This window comes from Coregonus clupeaformis, unplaced genomic scaffold (assembly GCF_020615455.1).
Source record: "Coregonus clupeaformis isolate EN_2021a unplaced genomic scaffold, ASM2061545v1 scaf0211, whole genome shotgun sequence".
Classification (NCBI taxonomy): Eukaryota; Metazoa; Chordata; class Actinopteri; order Salmoniformes; family Salmonidae; genus Coregonus; species Coregonus clupeaformis.
Genome location: NW_025533666.1, coordinates 223166 through 238121, shown reverse-complemented (window position 1 = coordinate 238121; position 14956 = coordinate 223166). Strand labels below are relative to the sequence as shown.

Below are 14956 nucleotides of genomic sequence, written 5' to 3'. Positions count from 1 at the left end.
TAACATGTTCATAAATGGCAAAACAGACAGTCAAATAAAGTTTGCCATTTATGAACGTGTTATTCAATGTGTTTCTATGGACTATGGTAGTAAAGGCCAAATTAAATATTTTATCAAATGATACAAAATAAAAAAGTATACATACAGGGGTCCTAAAATTGGGGATATTCTACAAAGATCTGAATAAATATTATAGGAGACTTATTTTCCTCAATGAGAGTAATTTGCAAGTAATGTACTCTGTGTCTGTCTCAGCAAAACATGCTCTCAATCCATTTATCTCTACTGTGGCTTAGTTGGTTCAGCTTCCTGTTCAGTTAACATCACACTGAAATGCCGATAATTAATCTTTCTGACCAGTTCAAGGAAAACAACCAGAAACTAAATACATTTCAGACATCTCTGAACATGAGTGTTTTATTATTCCAGATACAAAATTGATGTAGCTCCTTTTACAAATATAAATGGCAAATGCAGCATGTCATATCACTACCCAAAGAGTTACGTTTCAAACAGATCGAGGAAAAACAAAATAATTCTACTTAAATAAGACATTGTAAAGGCCTCAGAGTTTACATTGATACTCATAACAGTTAAATCACCCAACTTATATTCACCATACATAATATGCATTTAAGCGCATAGCAGAGAAACATAAGACTTGAAACAGAATAGTTCAACCCCATTTCCTCCCCAGAGACACTTACAGTACATTATCATTGTTTTGGACTATCATTTGGATTATCATAGTTTGATTACATTAAACTATGATACACTACATGACCAAAGGTATGTGGACACCTGCTCGTCGAACATCTCATTCCAAAATCATGGGCATTAATATGGAGTTGGTCCCCCCTTTGCTGCTATAACAGCCTCCACTCTTCCGGGAGGGCTTTCCACTAGATGTTGGAACATTGCTGTGGGGACTTGCTTCCATTCAGCAGAAGAGCATTAGTGAGGTCGGGCACCGATGTTGGGAGATTAGGTCTGGCTCGCAGTCGGCGTTCCAATTAATCCCATAGGTGTTCGATGGGGTTGAGGTCAGGGCTCTGTGTAGGCCATTCAAGTTCTTCCACACCGATCTCAACAACAACAAAAAGTCCATATGGACCTTGCTTTGTGCACGGGGGCATTATCATGCTGAAACAGGAAAGGGCCTTCCCCAAACTGTTGCCACAAAGTTGGAAGCACAGAATCGTCTAGAATGTCATTAAATGCTGTAGCGTTAACATTTCCCTTCGCTGGAACTAAGGGGCCTAGCCCGAACCATGATAAACAGCCCCAGACCATTATTTCTCCACCAAACTTTACAGTTGGCACTGAGAAACAGACGCCTCACAGGTCCTCAACTGGCAGCTTCATTAAATAGTACCCGCAAAACACCAGTCTCAATGTCAAAAGTGAAGAGGCGACTCCGGGATGCTGACCTTCTAGGCAGAGTTGCAAAGAAAAAGCCATATCTCAGACTGGCCAATAAAATATTAAGATGGGCAGTCTGAGATATGGCTTTTTCTTTGCAACTCTGCCTAAAAGGTCAGCATCCCGGAGTCGCCTCTTCACTGTTGACGTTGAGACTGGTGTTTTGCGGGTACTATTTAATGAAGCTGCCAGTTGAGGACCGGTGAGGTGTCTGTTTCTCAAACTAGACACTAATGTATTTGTCCTCTTGCTCAGTTGTGCACCGGGGCCTCCCACTCCTCTGTCTATTCTGGTTAGAGACAGTTTGTGCTGTTCTGTGAAGGGAGTAGTACACAGCGTTGTACGAGATCTTCAGTTTCTTGGCAATTTCTCGCATGGAATAGCCTTCATTTCTCCGAACAAGAATAGACTGATGAGTTTCAGAAGAAAGTTATTTGTTTCTGGCCATTTTGAACCTGTAATCGAACCCACAATTGCTGATATTCCAGATACTCAACTAGTCTCAAGAAGGCCAGTTTTATTGCTTCTTTAATCAGCACAACAATTTTCAGCTGTGCTAACATAATTGCAAAAGGGTTTTCTAATGATCAATTAGCCTTTTAAAATGATAAACTTGGATTAGCAAACATAATGTGCCATTGGAACACAACACTGATGGTTGCTGATAATGGGCCTCTGTACGCCTATGTAGATATTCAACTGTTTCCAGCTACAAAAGCCATTTACAACATTAATGTCTACACTGTATTTCTGATCAATTTTATGTTATTTTAATGGACAAAAAAATTGCTTTTCTTTCTAAAAACAAGGACATTTCTAAGTGTCCCCAAACTTTTGAACAGTAGTGTGTGTGTGTGTGTGTATACACACACACACACAAAAGTATGTTCATAAACAACGTAAAGTTACAGTGGAGAAATGCAAGTCTTTATTTTACTGAAAGTTTACTAAAATTTAATTAATTGAGTTTAACCCAAATCTCTTCAATCTACATGCAAACCAATTTTAGGATTATTTAGCGTTTATTTGAGATGCGCAATTATTACTTTTCCACTATTATTGAGGCATATACATATGACTGGGTTAGATGCATAGCTTCATGTTTTGCCTCCATTTCCCCAGTCATGTAGAAATCAGTGAGAAGCAGCCATTTAAGCAGGAGCACATCCTCATATGTACACCTTCTACTCCATTTTGGAGGTTTCTATCGCTCTGGGTCTTACATGAGTCTCGCACCATAGTCAGCAGGGATTGAACAACAGAAACATAACGACACCCAAACTAAAGACAACCCAATACAGTCGGCATTGGTTTCTTTTTCAGTCATACAAATTCATTTTTGGTCGTGTCAGGTCTTATTTTCTTTTTCTTAGAAAACATTTTTTACATTAAGTTACAACATTGCGGACCCAACACAGTTATGCGGTCGGCCCAGTTCTGGTGCATCATGACAGTCACCAGTCTGATTATCGTGCTCTCTTATTCCCTCCCTTGAGAGAAGGAACAGAAGAAGCTGAGAGATGGCGTGACAAAGTCCATAGTTCCAGTGAGTTCTTGTGACACAGTGACAGAGGACACAGGTGAACTGGACATTGATAGGTAGATGGATGGATGGACAACCAGAAACGATGACCTCCCTATCCCACCCCCTACAATCCAACCAAATGTCTCCCAATGTCTTCTTCAGATTCAGAGAGCTACATTTGTAAAAGAGTCAAAGGCATTGCCCTGATATGAAAGCTGATGAGTGGGTTTACTGAATGAGTGAATGACTATGCATGGTCATAGCGGTTGTGGTTGAGCGGTCATCGGGGTCTCTTGCGCGTGACGAAGATCAGGACCCTGCGGATGGCAATGAGGCGGTCCTTGAGGCAGGGCATGGCCAGGATGGTGAGCTGGGCACGGTTGTCAAGAGGCAGTACAGCCAACAGCCACCAAGCCCACGCTGGACCACTGGGATTACCCTGGAGGGAGGGGAGGAAGAGAGAGAGTGGGAGGAAGAGGAGGGGGGAGGGAGGGAGGAAGAGGAGGGGGGAGGGAGGGAGGAAGAGAGGGAGGGAGGAAGAGGAGGGAGAGAGCTTGATAACCGCAACACATTCAATCACTATATGACATGAGTGCGTGAGTCTCACCAAGAGAGACGTGTGTGTGAGATGGTTAGTTTAGTGTCATACCTGTGGGTCAGGGTCCTTCCCAGGCAGGTGTCCAAAGTGGCTGATTATCTGGCTCTTCATGTTGTCTTTGAGGGAGGTGAACCAGCTGCTGGCCTGGTCGTACACAGAGACATAAAGCTTCTGCAGCTCCGCTAACTCCTGGCCCTCCACCTGCCCACACACAATATAAAACAGTTAGCATACACAGTATACACACAATGGAAGACTGAGGATCATACACACACACACATAAAACGTACAAAAGTGAGGATACGAATATCTATAATGCACTCTTTGTATCCACATACATGCATAACCTTCCTCACACAGCGCTTGCCAGTACACACCAACACACACACCTTCTTATCCTCCAGGTACTCGATCTTGGCCGTGTTGTATCCGTCTCTCTGGCCGTGGCTCAGTACTTTGAAGCGAGACACGCCGATGGTGTCGACCACAGACCTCCCATCAGGGAAAAACTTGACGTCCCGGACCTCCAGCATGCAGCCGTAATCTGCGAAACCCTTCAACTCGTCAGCGATGCACATGCCAAACTGTTTGGTGCCGGTTTCCATGGAGCGGCGGATCATGAGGCGGTAGCACGGTTCAAAGACGTGCAGCGGACAGGGGATGGTGGGGAAGGCCATGGTGCACACAAAGATCGGCACTTCCTGGTTCAAGCTAGGGTGGAAGGAGGGACACGAGATTGGTCAGTGATTAGCATAAAAAGCAGGACTGTTGAAGTGCAGTTAACTCACTGAGGTTACTACTACAGGATTAATTTACCATTAAATCAATGGCTAAGTAAAGTGATCAAATCTGTGACTCACTTTGACAGTTCCTTTATCTCCTCCTCGTGGATCTTCTTCCTCTCCGCAAGCTCGTCTCCCAGGTAACGCTGCAGCACCTCCTCCATCAGCAGGGTCTTGTTGTACCCTCTAGTGGCCAGATACTGGAATTACAGAGAACAGAGTTTTTCCTTTAATTTTATAATATAATAATAATAATATGCCATTTAGCAGACGCTTTTATCCAAAGCGACTTACAGTCATGCGTGCATACATTTTTGTGTATGGGTGGTCCCGGGGATCGAACCCACTACCTTGGCGTTACAAGCGCCGTGCTCTACCAGCTGAGCTACAGAGGACCATTGGCCTAATATCCTAGTTTAATCCCTGTGTCAGAGGAAGCTTTGTGCCAGCTTTGTTTTTGTCACGCTAAACCATCTCTCAGTTACAACAAACACAGAACATAAATTACATTCTATTACAGACAGCCAGTAAGCCATCATTTTCATAATCACCAGCTCTACCCTTCCATCCACATATAGAGCACAGCTACTTCGTGTGTGTGTGTGTGTGTCTGTGTGTGTGTGTATACCTCGGAGAGGTTCTCTTTGCAGAGAGGGCAGTAGGGGTTGTGGTCCAGACAGCGCTCCAGACACTTGAGGCAGAAGGTGTGTCCACAGGGGGTGGCGGCAGGCTCAAAGAACAGCCTGGAAGAAACAACACAATAACATGAGCTTTATCAGTAGAGGTAATTATCAGTATTGATTGAAAATCAAACACCCTGAGTAGTTAATCGTAAAGATATCATTGTGTGGTGGTTGGTTGGTGGTCCTCTTACCTCATGCAGAGGGAGCACTCCATATCTCTACTGTCGAGCAGGTCTGCAGCCACCGTCCTCCCCCAGAGGGAAGCAGCAGGAGGGTGAGAGGTGGAGCAGGCTTCATCTGGTCTGAGCAGTTTGGAGGGAGGGCTGAAGGCTGGGCCGTCCCCACTGTGTCTCCTCTTGAGACCGCCTGGGGGGGCAGGCAGGGCAGCCAGGACACTGGCTAGGCTCTTGGCGTCTTCTAGCAAGGGCTTCTCAGCCTCACTGCTGGGGGACAGGGAATGTTTGGAGGAGTCTGAGGGAACCTCACACAGAGAACTCTTCCTCACTCTGAACTCTGAGTCCTGGAGAATGGAAGAGAAGAGAGGGGTTACTAGGAGAAATAGGTGTGTGGGGATGTAAATGTGTGTGTGTGTGTACTGACCTGTGAGGAGCAGCCAGGCCTCGGTGGGGTGGTGAAGGGGTGCAGAGAGCCGAGCAGGGCAGACGGCTTGAGAAGGCGAGTGGAAGGACCACCCTGTAAAGGATGTTTGGGAGTGGGCTGACCGTCCTTCTCAAACACTGACGAGAACAGCTCACTAAGCACCTACAAAAACAGAGAGAACACACACTGTCAGTAAGTACGCTCATACAATGTCATAGCACTCATAAGTAGCTTATAACTCTTAAATCACCCTCTGACGCTGGCTCTCTCTCATTCCTGACTTGCCTCAATGCTCTCTCTGTAAGAAAGGCATTTGAACTAGTACCCATAGTTTAAAGGGAATATGTGACAGTGGAAATACAGGACATGGCTCACATACTGAACAGACTGCCTTGTCATAGTGACAGTACATATTGCAGTGAATATGTAACAGCAGTGGAGATACTAAAACAGTCCACAGTGACAGCAGGGGATAGGGCTGGCATAGCTCCCCAGCTAAGACAGCTGGAATGGGGGCATTGCGTCATCACCAACTGTGGAGCAGGATTTAAAACCAAACTAATCCTGTCTGGTAAGCATGGAGCCAGATTTACACTGTCATATCGTACATAGTGATACTGCATTAGTACCATAGCAACTGTGGTTGTACTGTCATTATGTATACTATTGTGATGTGACATTAAGGGCAATATGTTTGTGGTTGAGCTTGCATAATGAAAGTAAATGGACAAAAGCGTTTGAAACTTTTTACATTTTTGAACTCGCTTCAACAGGAATACTAAATTGAAACGGGAGGGGGGGTGGATTGTGCATTACCTTCTGGGCTTCCAGCTTTACCATCGTCCAATCAGGTTTCAGTGCCACACACAGGAAGTACTCCTTTAAGGCCTCATCATTGCGGTTGGCTTTACTCAGGGCTGAGGCCTTGATGTAGTGGGCCTGGGAAAACACAGCAAGAGGAAAAACATTTTGAGTAGGGACTACTCTATTGGCATTTCAATTATACCTCTAAAGTATATCTTCAAAACGCTGATAACGGGTCATCTGAATATTGTTACAGTGACCTTCCTAAACAACTTAAGAGCTAACTTTATTTTTCTTTTTATGGCAAAACATGAGAATCTAATCCCCAATTTGGTAATCATTGTCATAACATCCAGGAGCTCTTCAACCAGGTCAACAGAAGCTCTTCCCTATTCACCATGCCTGGGTTTCAGCTCTATCTGATCTATTCTGCAGGTCTGTCAGCGGTGGTCATTTGCATATTAACATGCACACACAAGCGTGTAGCATCCAATCTCACCTGTGAACACAAACTCAGCAGCATCCAATCATACTTTAACACATACATACCTACACACAGTCCTAAGCATGTATAATGTGTTGGGTGCTAGCTGGGTCAGCCTGTGGCTGTAGATAGGTCATGGGTATTCATTACATAACTACGGCAGGTAGCCTAGTGGTTAAGAGCGTTGTGTCAGTAACCGAAAGGTCGCTGGTTCAAATCCCCAAGTCGACTAGGTTAAAAAATCTGTAGATGTGCCCTTGAGTAAGGCACTTAACCCTAATTGCTCCTGTAAGTCGCACTGGATAAAAGTGTCTGCTAAATGACTAAAATGTAAAATGTGAATAACTAGACAGACACATTAATATTTTAGGCCCAGATATGTCTATACTGTGCTGGGTAGATTGAGTTACATATCTATTTCTCTCACCTTTGGCCAGAGAGGTTTGAGTCTACACATGCTCTCTGCATCCTGGATGGCCTGGCTATAGTTGCTACTGTCCAAGTGCAGCTCAGCACGCTGTCCCAGTAGCCGACCTACAGATGGCGCTGCAGAACAGAGAGAACAGGCAGAATGAGAAAATGGAATTTACACATTTTCAAACAGGTACATTGTTGTGAAGTTAGATGTTTTTCACAATATGACATTTGTTACTGAACAGAGGGCAGGCAGACAGCCTGTAAATGCACAGACTTGACTACAGTGAGTCAGACAACAACCAAATGCTTTTATCATGTGCAAACAGAAGACAATATTAAACATCTCCCTTGAATGAAAATAGTGCACTGTAATCTACCATGCACAATCTGTGCTGGGAATTAGGCCTACAATAACATGTATCACCCTTCTGGCTAGTGGGAAGGGGAGAGACGATAAGGTCGAAATTCTGATTAATGATTGTCTATTTTTGGCTAATTTCTGTGGATGATATGACTCCGCTGTGCCTCTGTGCCCAGACTTACACAACAGGGTCAGTAGCTGACATTAAAGCAGAAAGAATGGGGTCAGTCAGATCTGCTATGCTGTGGGGCCGGCCTCCACTGAAGCACCAAAGGGCTTAATCACACTGATGCTGGCTCGCTCTCACTCCTGACAGTGACTCAATGCTCTCTCTGTAGTAAGGGTCAGGACACACGTTTTTTCTAGGGGCTAATTAGGGGCCTGAGTTTTCCTTGTCAAACTTAGGTCACACCGTTGGGGAAAACAACCCCTGGCCATATCTATAGGGAGTGAACTGCTCAGGGCTGACCGGGTGTTTCAATGGTAGAACGAAGGAGGGGGGGGGAGTGACCTAAATCCCTGCAGCTTCCCTAAATAAGAACCACATGGAGCATGTTGGGGAAAATGATAGCTGGTGGGGGAAAGACTGAATGGAGTTACATTTTAGAGTTCAGTCCATTTTAATGTAACAGCACAACCATTATGCAAATAATATTATATCAATCCATGGGGTATGAGACTCGGAGTCAGAGTAGAAATGTGGGTTAGGTAATCCGGGGGAGGGGGTAGGGCTACTGGGTTTATGAAATTATTGCTTCGAATGCACTGTCGCCCTCTATCCGTGACACGATGTGGAATAGTGAAAAGTAGGTCATCTGGTCTACCAGATCTATCTGGTTTAAATCGGTAAAATGGTCACATAAAATACACAATCTGTTCTAAAACACAAGAATCCGACAATTGCTTATCCCAACTGTAAATGTTACATTATCTTACCCAGTTCTACGGCTTTGTTGTACTTCTCCAAAGCATCTGTGTAGTTGTGCTTCTTCTGTGAGACCTCACCTTCTATCCAATGCCTCCTGGCTTTACTTTCAGAGTCGAACCATTTATCCAACAAACTACTGAGGATGACATTTACTCTAAGCCCAATGGGAAGGATCTGTACGTCTTTTCTGTTCAGTTTATGTTTGCATTGTATGCAGTTTTTGACCGTTTCTTTTTCTAAACAATGTTTGCAAAATGTATGGCCGCACTCCAAGGTGGTTGGTTCGGATAGTAAACACCTACAAAGGCGGCATGAAAACAAGTCCAGGGGTTCGTCCTCAAAACCATCGTCTCCATTCCCACTTTTATGACAACTCGTTGCCTTCCCATGAATGTTTAGCTCCTTCTCGCGAAGGGTCCGTGCTATGTTTACAACCAAAAGCTGCAATTCGTCCGGTCGAAGTTTGCCAATGTTGGCCGCGGTGCAGTACGAGTCAAGCGCCTCTGCTATCCGCCCCGCCTGGGACAGAGCGTCAGCTTTGCGCAAACAGATGCCCCGGTCTGGATGCTGGAGGTCCACCAGCTGAGAGCTATAGATCTCCGCGGCAAGGTCGTAGTCACCTGCCCGGTTTGCTTCCTCTGCCACCTCGAGCATTTCAGTGCATATACCCGCTGCTCCAGGGTTGGATACGGCGTGGACAAACTGGTGAGTTTGGATTCCCGTCTCCATTTTCGTCTCGGACTATAACGTATAGCTAGCTAGCGGTGTTGAAAAGTGAACTGATAATCAGACAAAAACACTCCTTACTCCTCACAAAAATACTTCAGACTATCTTTTACATGTGCCATTGTGAAAGACTCGTGTTGTTTTCCAAGAGAAGAGCTAGTAGGCCTTATTCCGCGAGAGCCGAATAGAACACGCACCAAGCTGGTGACTAAAGTTAAAATAGTTCGTATGAAGACATCCCATTTTTTCAAAACCTATATATACCGATTCTGCATTACAGCACCGTAATGCCCATTCCCCGTGTACCTAACGTTCGTTGGCTGACATAACCAAACCTCCTATCTGTGACATAACTTCGCTAGCTACGCCTCCTAAAAATACAGCAAGAAGGCAACTGCTGGCTAGCAAAAAATTGTTGGCAACTAAAATCCTTAATCGGAGGTTTGCAAATTTCCGATGCAATTTAAATAGCCAAATTAACTTCTGACAGTTAGAAAACTACAATTAAAAGGCAAGTATCTGGTCCTCGCCGTACTCTATCTTGCTGTTCAGTTGATGACTTCAATTTCAGAGACTTATGGCGGAACGAAGCGCACAGAAGCACGTGTCGCTATCTGTGAAACGTTATTGGTCCATTATATGGCTACGACGCAACATTGTATATAACCCAATACCATCAACATTGTAAATCGCCCGACACCTAATTCATGTAACAACTGGACGCTTCTTATTGTAACAATATGTTTTTATTTCACTAAAGAGACTATCCTGGTATGCTAATGTAATCTAGATTGTTATAATTGCACTGGTTATGTCACCACTGTTGGGGGGTATTGTTTTATGTAACCATTTACATAAGAAGCAGAGCTAGAATTACCCTTACCCTTGTTTTGAGAACACTGTTAAACATATTGCAGTGATTTAAAAGACACGGAAAACGGCAAAAAGGTTCTGGTTTTAGATAAACTTGAAACATATAAAATATGTGTGCCTCTGAAATGTATATAGGAGGCTATTTGTATAGGCTACTGTAAATTATCTGTTGAATAATTCGATATTTATTTTATTGTGGTTCAAAAAAAGCTTTGTCATTCTTGAAATATGTGTTTTGCATATAGACATATTTTTTCTTTCATTTGCAATGATGTCTATACTGGGTGTAATCCTATCGTTTGAAAATGTGGTCAAAATTGCTGGTGGATGTCATTTTCAAAACAGAAACTTTAGGCATTATTCGATATGATAATAACAAGAATATGACCAACTCAGATAGCAGGCTAAGTAGCCATAAAATGTATAATTGTGTAATGGCTGTGGATGACTCTCCATAACTATCTCTTCCTCTCTCCATCTCTCAGCCAGGTAACAATAGTGTTTGTGTAATTTGAAAGTTGTATAAGACTGACCTCAGCTTTTATGATGATATTCATCTCCCAAAGTTTCGCATACTTACAGTATGATGATGCTGCCACTGGCAAAATGTTTAGAATGACAGGAAATTAGCTTTAAAACTGCAACATTTTCTATCAGCCTCATGGGATTTTTTTTATAGCATGAGTTTAGCAAAATGTTCTGTCTGCCCCATGTGTAGAATTGCAGGAAGTAATCTGAGGGGTGCTTTCTCGGCCCTTGCAGGGGGGCCTTGCGAATCTGCGGTAAACCACTGGCTGCTTCTCTACGCATCTCAATGGTCTAAACTAAACAAAGAAAATGGGAATTCTGACATTAAGCAAGCACAGGGAAGATACTTCCTTTATCTTTCAGACACAATGTTTTGTTTTAAGATTATTTCACACAGATGTTGCACCCCTCAAGGTAAACTCATTCAGTCTCTCATTTTGTTTCACCTGTCTAGTCTGACACAATCCATCCGTCATAGGACCACTGTGTTCCCTGTTGAGGATGTCTATTGTTCACATCTTGTGAAACGCTCAGGGTTATTTTCCTGAATATAAAACAATCATATAGAACTATACACACTGAGTACAAAACATTAAGAACACCTTCCTAATATTGAGTTGCATGGACTCTACAAAGTGTGGAAAGTGTTCCACAGAGATGCTGGCCCACGTTGACTCCCATGCTTCCCACAGTTGTGTCAAGTTGGCTGGATGTCCTTTGGGTGGTGGACCATTCTTGATACACACGGGAAACTGATGAGCGTGAAAAACCCACCAGCATTGCAGTTCTTGACACAAACCGGTGCGCCTGACACCTACTACCATACCCCGTTCAAGCTTATCGAAACGCGCACATTTTATGGCTTATAAAACTGTTGAACAAAGTGTTGACAGTGCTGAATAACAACTTAAACATTAACTTACTCATACAAATAGCAGCTCGTTGCTGTAATATTTGGGTCACTCTCTAGTCATGGTTTTAAAAGTTTTGAAATCTCACATTATTAACTTTGCTGTGCGTTCCATGCTTCTTTTTATAGTCTATGGCACGAGGAAACTGTGGAGACACGATGATCTGAGCTATTTGATTGGCCAGCGGTAGGCGTATAGGTACACTTGATTTGTTCTACGGGCCTGCCGGGTAGGCGGAGTTCTACCTTCAGACACATTAAATGGTTAAAAATGGGAACATTGTCACGCTCGTTTAATGACGGGTCAGACCAAGGCGCAGCGTGATATGCATACATGTTTATTTATACTGAATAAACACCACGACAAAACAATAAACGAAACGTGTAGTACAGAAAACAAACCTTACACGGAACAAGATCCCACAACTAGACTGTGCCAATAGGCTGCTTAAGTATGGTCCCCAATCAGAGACAACGAGCGACAGCTGCCTCTGATTGGGAACCACACCGGCCAACATAGATCCACACATGCTAGATATACAACATAGAATATATACAAACAAAGAATACACACACCCTGACTCATCATATAAGAGTCCCCTGAGTCAGGGCGTGACAGTACCCCCAAAGGTGCGGACTCTGACCGCACTACATAAACATAACAGGGTAGGGGCCGGGTGGGCATTCCGCCTCGGAGGCGGATCCGGCTCGGGGCGTGACGACCTCTCACTGTTGCGCCCCTGGTCTGGTCTGGACCTCGGCGCGCTACTTCCCCTCTCCTTCCTCCCACGATACGCCAGGCCCTGTCTGGACCCTGGTGTGGGAGACCCCGAACCTGGAGAGGGGCTGACGTCATGGTCTGGACTGGAGCCGCTGACCGGAGCTGGACTGGGCACCGGTGGAGCGGACTGCTCTGGCTCCGGAGTGGAGCCGCTGACCGGAGCTGGATCAGGCACCGGTGGAGCGGACTGCTCTGGCTCCAGAGTGGAGCCGCTGACCGGAGCTGGACTAGACCCCGGTGGAGCGGACTGCTCTGGCTCCGGAGTGGAACAGCTGACCGGAACTGGATCAGGCACCGGTGGAGCGGACTGCTCTGGCTCCGGAGTGGAGCAGCTGACCGGTGTCGGACCAGGCACCGGTGGAACGGGCACGGGCCTTGCCGGACTAGACAAAAGCACCACTGGTCTGGTGCGAGGAGCCAGAACAGGCCGGGCCGGACTGGAGACACGCACCACTGGCTTGGTGCGAGGAGCAGGAACAGGCCGGGCCGGGCTGGCGACACGCACCACTGGCTTGGTGCGAGGAGCAGGAACGGGCCGGGCCAGGCTGGCGACGCGCACCACTGGCTTGGTGCGAGGAGCAGGAATGGCCCGAGCCGGACTGGCGACGCGCACCACTGGCTTGGTGCGAGGAGCAGGAACGGCCGGACTGGCGACGCGCACCACTGGCTTGGTGCGAGGAGCAGGAACGGGCCGGGCCGGACTGGGAACACGCACCACTGGCTTGGTGCGTGGAGCAGGAACGGGCCGGACCGGACTGGCGACGCGCACCACTTGCTTGGTGCGAGGAGCAGGACTGGGTTCCTTTATTAACCCCCGCTCCTTCTGCTGCCTAACCAGCTCCTCTCGCCGTGCCTCTACTCTTTCCTTCTCCCTTTTAGCCTCCTGTAGCGCCTCCCTCTGACCGAATAACTCCTGCTCCCTCTGAACCAATAGCCCCCGTAACATGGTGGCCTCCTCTCCTAACCTGCAGATCCGCCCTTTAACGGCCTCCTGCTGCCTCGTCTTCCACACTGTGTGCCCCCCCAAAAACAAATTCTTGGGGTTGCCTCTCGGGTCTCCGTCGTCGGCACTGTTGGCGCCGTTTCTCCTCTCCTACCTGGGCATCTTCCTTCATCGCCTTCCGATAACGGACGGCCTCCTCCTCCGTAATTCTCCCCCAACCGAGGAGGACATCTACTAATGTAACCTCCTGTTGAGTCCCAGGCGTTTGCTCCTTCTCGGCACGCTGCTTGGTCCTTGTTTGGTGGGATCTTCTGTCACGTACGTTTAATGACGGGTCAGACCAAGGCGCAGCGTGATATGCGTACATGTTTATTAACATAATAAACAACACGACAAAACAACAAACTAAACGAAACGTGAAGTCCAAGGTAGTACAGAACAACAAACCTTAAAAGGAACAAGATCCCACAACTAGACAGTGCCAATAGGCTGCCTAAGTATGGTCCCCAATCAGAGACAACGATCGACAGCTGCCTCTGATTGGGAACCACACCGGCCAACATAGATCTATACATGCTAGATCCCACACATAGAAAAAGCACAACAAGGAATATACACACCCTGACTCAACATATAAGCGTCCCCTGAGTCAGGGCGTGACAAACATAGACTTCCAGGCGCTAGTGAATCAAGTGCACCTACCGTCAACAGCGTGAAACAAATAAAAATAATTGGAACGTAAGGCTTTATCGTTGGGTTTTTTACAGAAATGTTTGGTGATCGACTAGGAATGGTTTGGAGGTCGACCAGTCGATTGCGATCGACCGGTTAGTGACCACTGGTCTAAAGGCTTAAACATCCTTCTTAAACCTGTCTCCTCCCCTTCATCTACACTGATTGAAGTGTGTTTAACAAATTACATCAATAAGGGATCATAGCTTTCACCTGGATTCACCTGCTCAGGCTATGTCATGGAAAGAACAGTTTATAGCAGAGCACATGAGAACAGGCTCTTAGGGTCTCATCTGGTCAGCAGTGCCTTGCTCAAGGGCACATCAACAGATTTTTCACCTAGTTGGCTCAGGAATTCAAACCAGCAACCTTTCGGTTGTGTGGATGGCGTATTATATATGCATGCAAACCTTCCACTCTCACTATGGATTCAGCCCCAAGAGACTTTGTTTCTATTGTCACCTTCAATGCGCAATTGTCAATTCAAAGAAACAATCTTCTCCATGGTATCAAGAAATCACTTGTTCTTTTCAAACACCATCTAAAATAAGGAGTCCTCCTCTACTCTAACACAAGAGAAAGCTGTTCCCAGACAATCTCTCATTTGTTTAGTTCTGTGAGAGATGCAATAACCATCTCCCCCTGAAGGAAAACAACATAACTAGGGGCTTGTTGTTGAGCTTGAGATTCAAACAGGGCTACAGTCATGTTGGTTTTGCGCCTCTTTGGCCTCAAATTGCCAGCTGTGATCACTTGATGAGGTGATTAGCCAGGGTTGGGATATGCCCTGAGTGGTCACACGACACGGTCAGCTCTGGTGGCTGGGCTGACAGATGGCTTGTGGCTGAAGACAGCTATA

At 45.7% G+C, this 14956-nt stretch overlaps 2 protein-coding genes across 2 annotated transcripts in view; one reads left to right on the top strand and one right to left on the bottom strand.

The window, feature by feature from the left end:
* Nucleotides 1-2327: 2327 nt before the first annotated feature.
* LOC121571760 (LON peptidase N-terminal domain and RING finger protein 2-like) lies at nucleotides 2328-9915 on the bottom strand. Its single transcript, XM_041883424.1, has 10 exons — nucleotides 8613-9915; nucleotides 7326-7444; nucleotides 6427-6549; nucleotides 5611-5772; nucleotides 5202-5530; nucleotides 4956-5070; nucleotides 4406-4527; nucleotides 3935-4256; nucleotides 3597-3746; nucleotides 2328-3386 (listed from the first exon to the last, which is right to left on the bottom strand). Exons 1-10 carry the CDS (start codon nucleotides 9331-9333, stop codon nucleotides 3228-3230), a joined length of 2322 nt encoding a protein of 773 aa, XP_041739358.1. The 5' UTR covers nucleotides 9334-9915; the 3' UTR covers nucleotides 2328-3227.
* LOC121571762 (neuromedin-U-like) overlaps nucleotides 9232-14956 on the top strand; it is a 23806-nt gene continuing 18081 nt past the window's right edge. The window contains exon 1 of the transcript XR_006001757.2: nucleotides 9232-9309. The gene's annotated coding sequence lies outside the window, so the exon portion shown is untranslated. The remainder of the gene's footprint in view (nucleotides 9310-14956) is intronic.

Bases quoted from the DNA above. Each gene is read 5' to 3' on its own strand.
- LOC121571760 (XM_041883424.1), bottom strand. From the start codon at position 9,333: ATGGAGACGGGAATCCAAACTCACCAGTTTGTCCACGCCGTATCCAAC. The intron at 4,257-4,405 runs GTGAGTCACAGA...CTTCCACCCTAG, and splicing joins GAGATAAAGGAACTGTCAAA to CTTGAACCAGGAAGTGCCGA. The intron at 3,387-3,596 runs GTATGACACTAA...CCCTCCCTCCAG, and splicing joins GGAAGGACCCTGACCCACAG to GGTAATCCCAGTGGTCCAGC.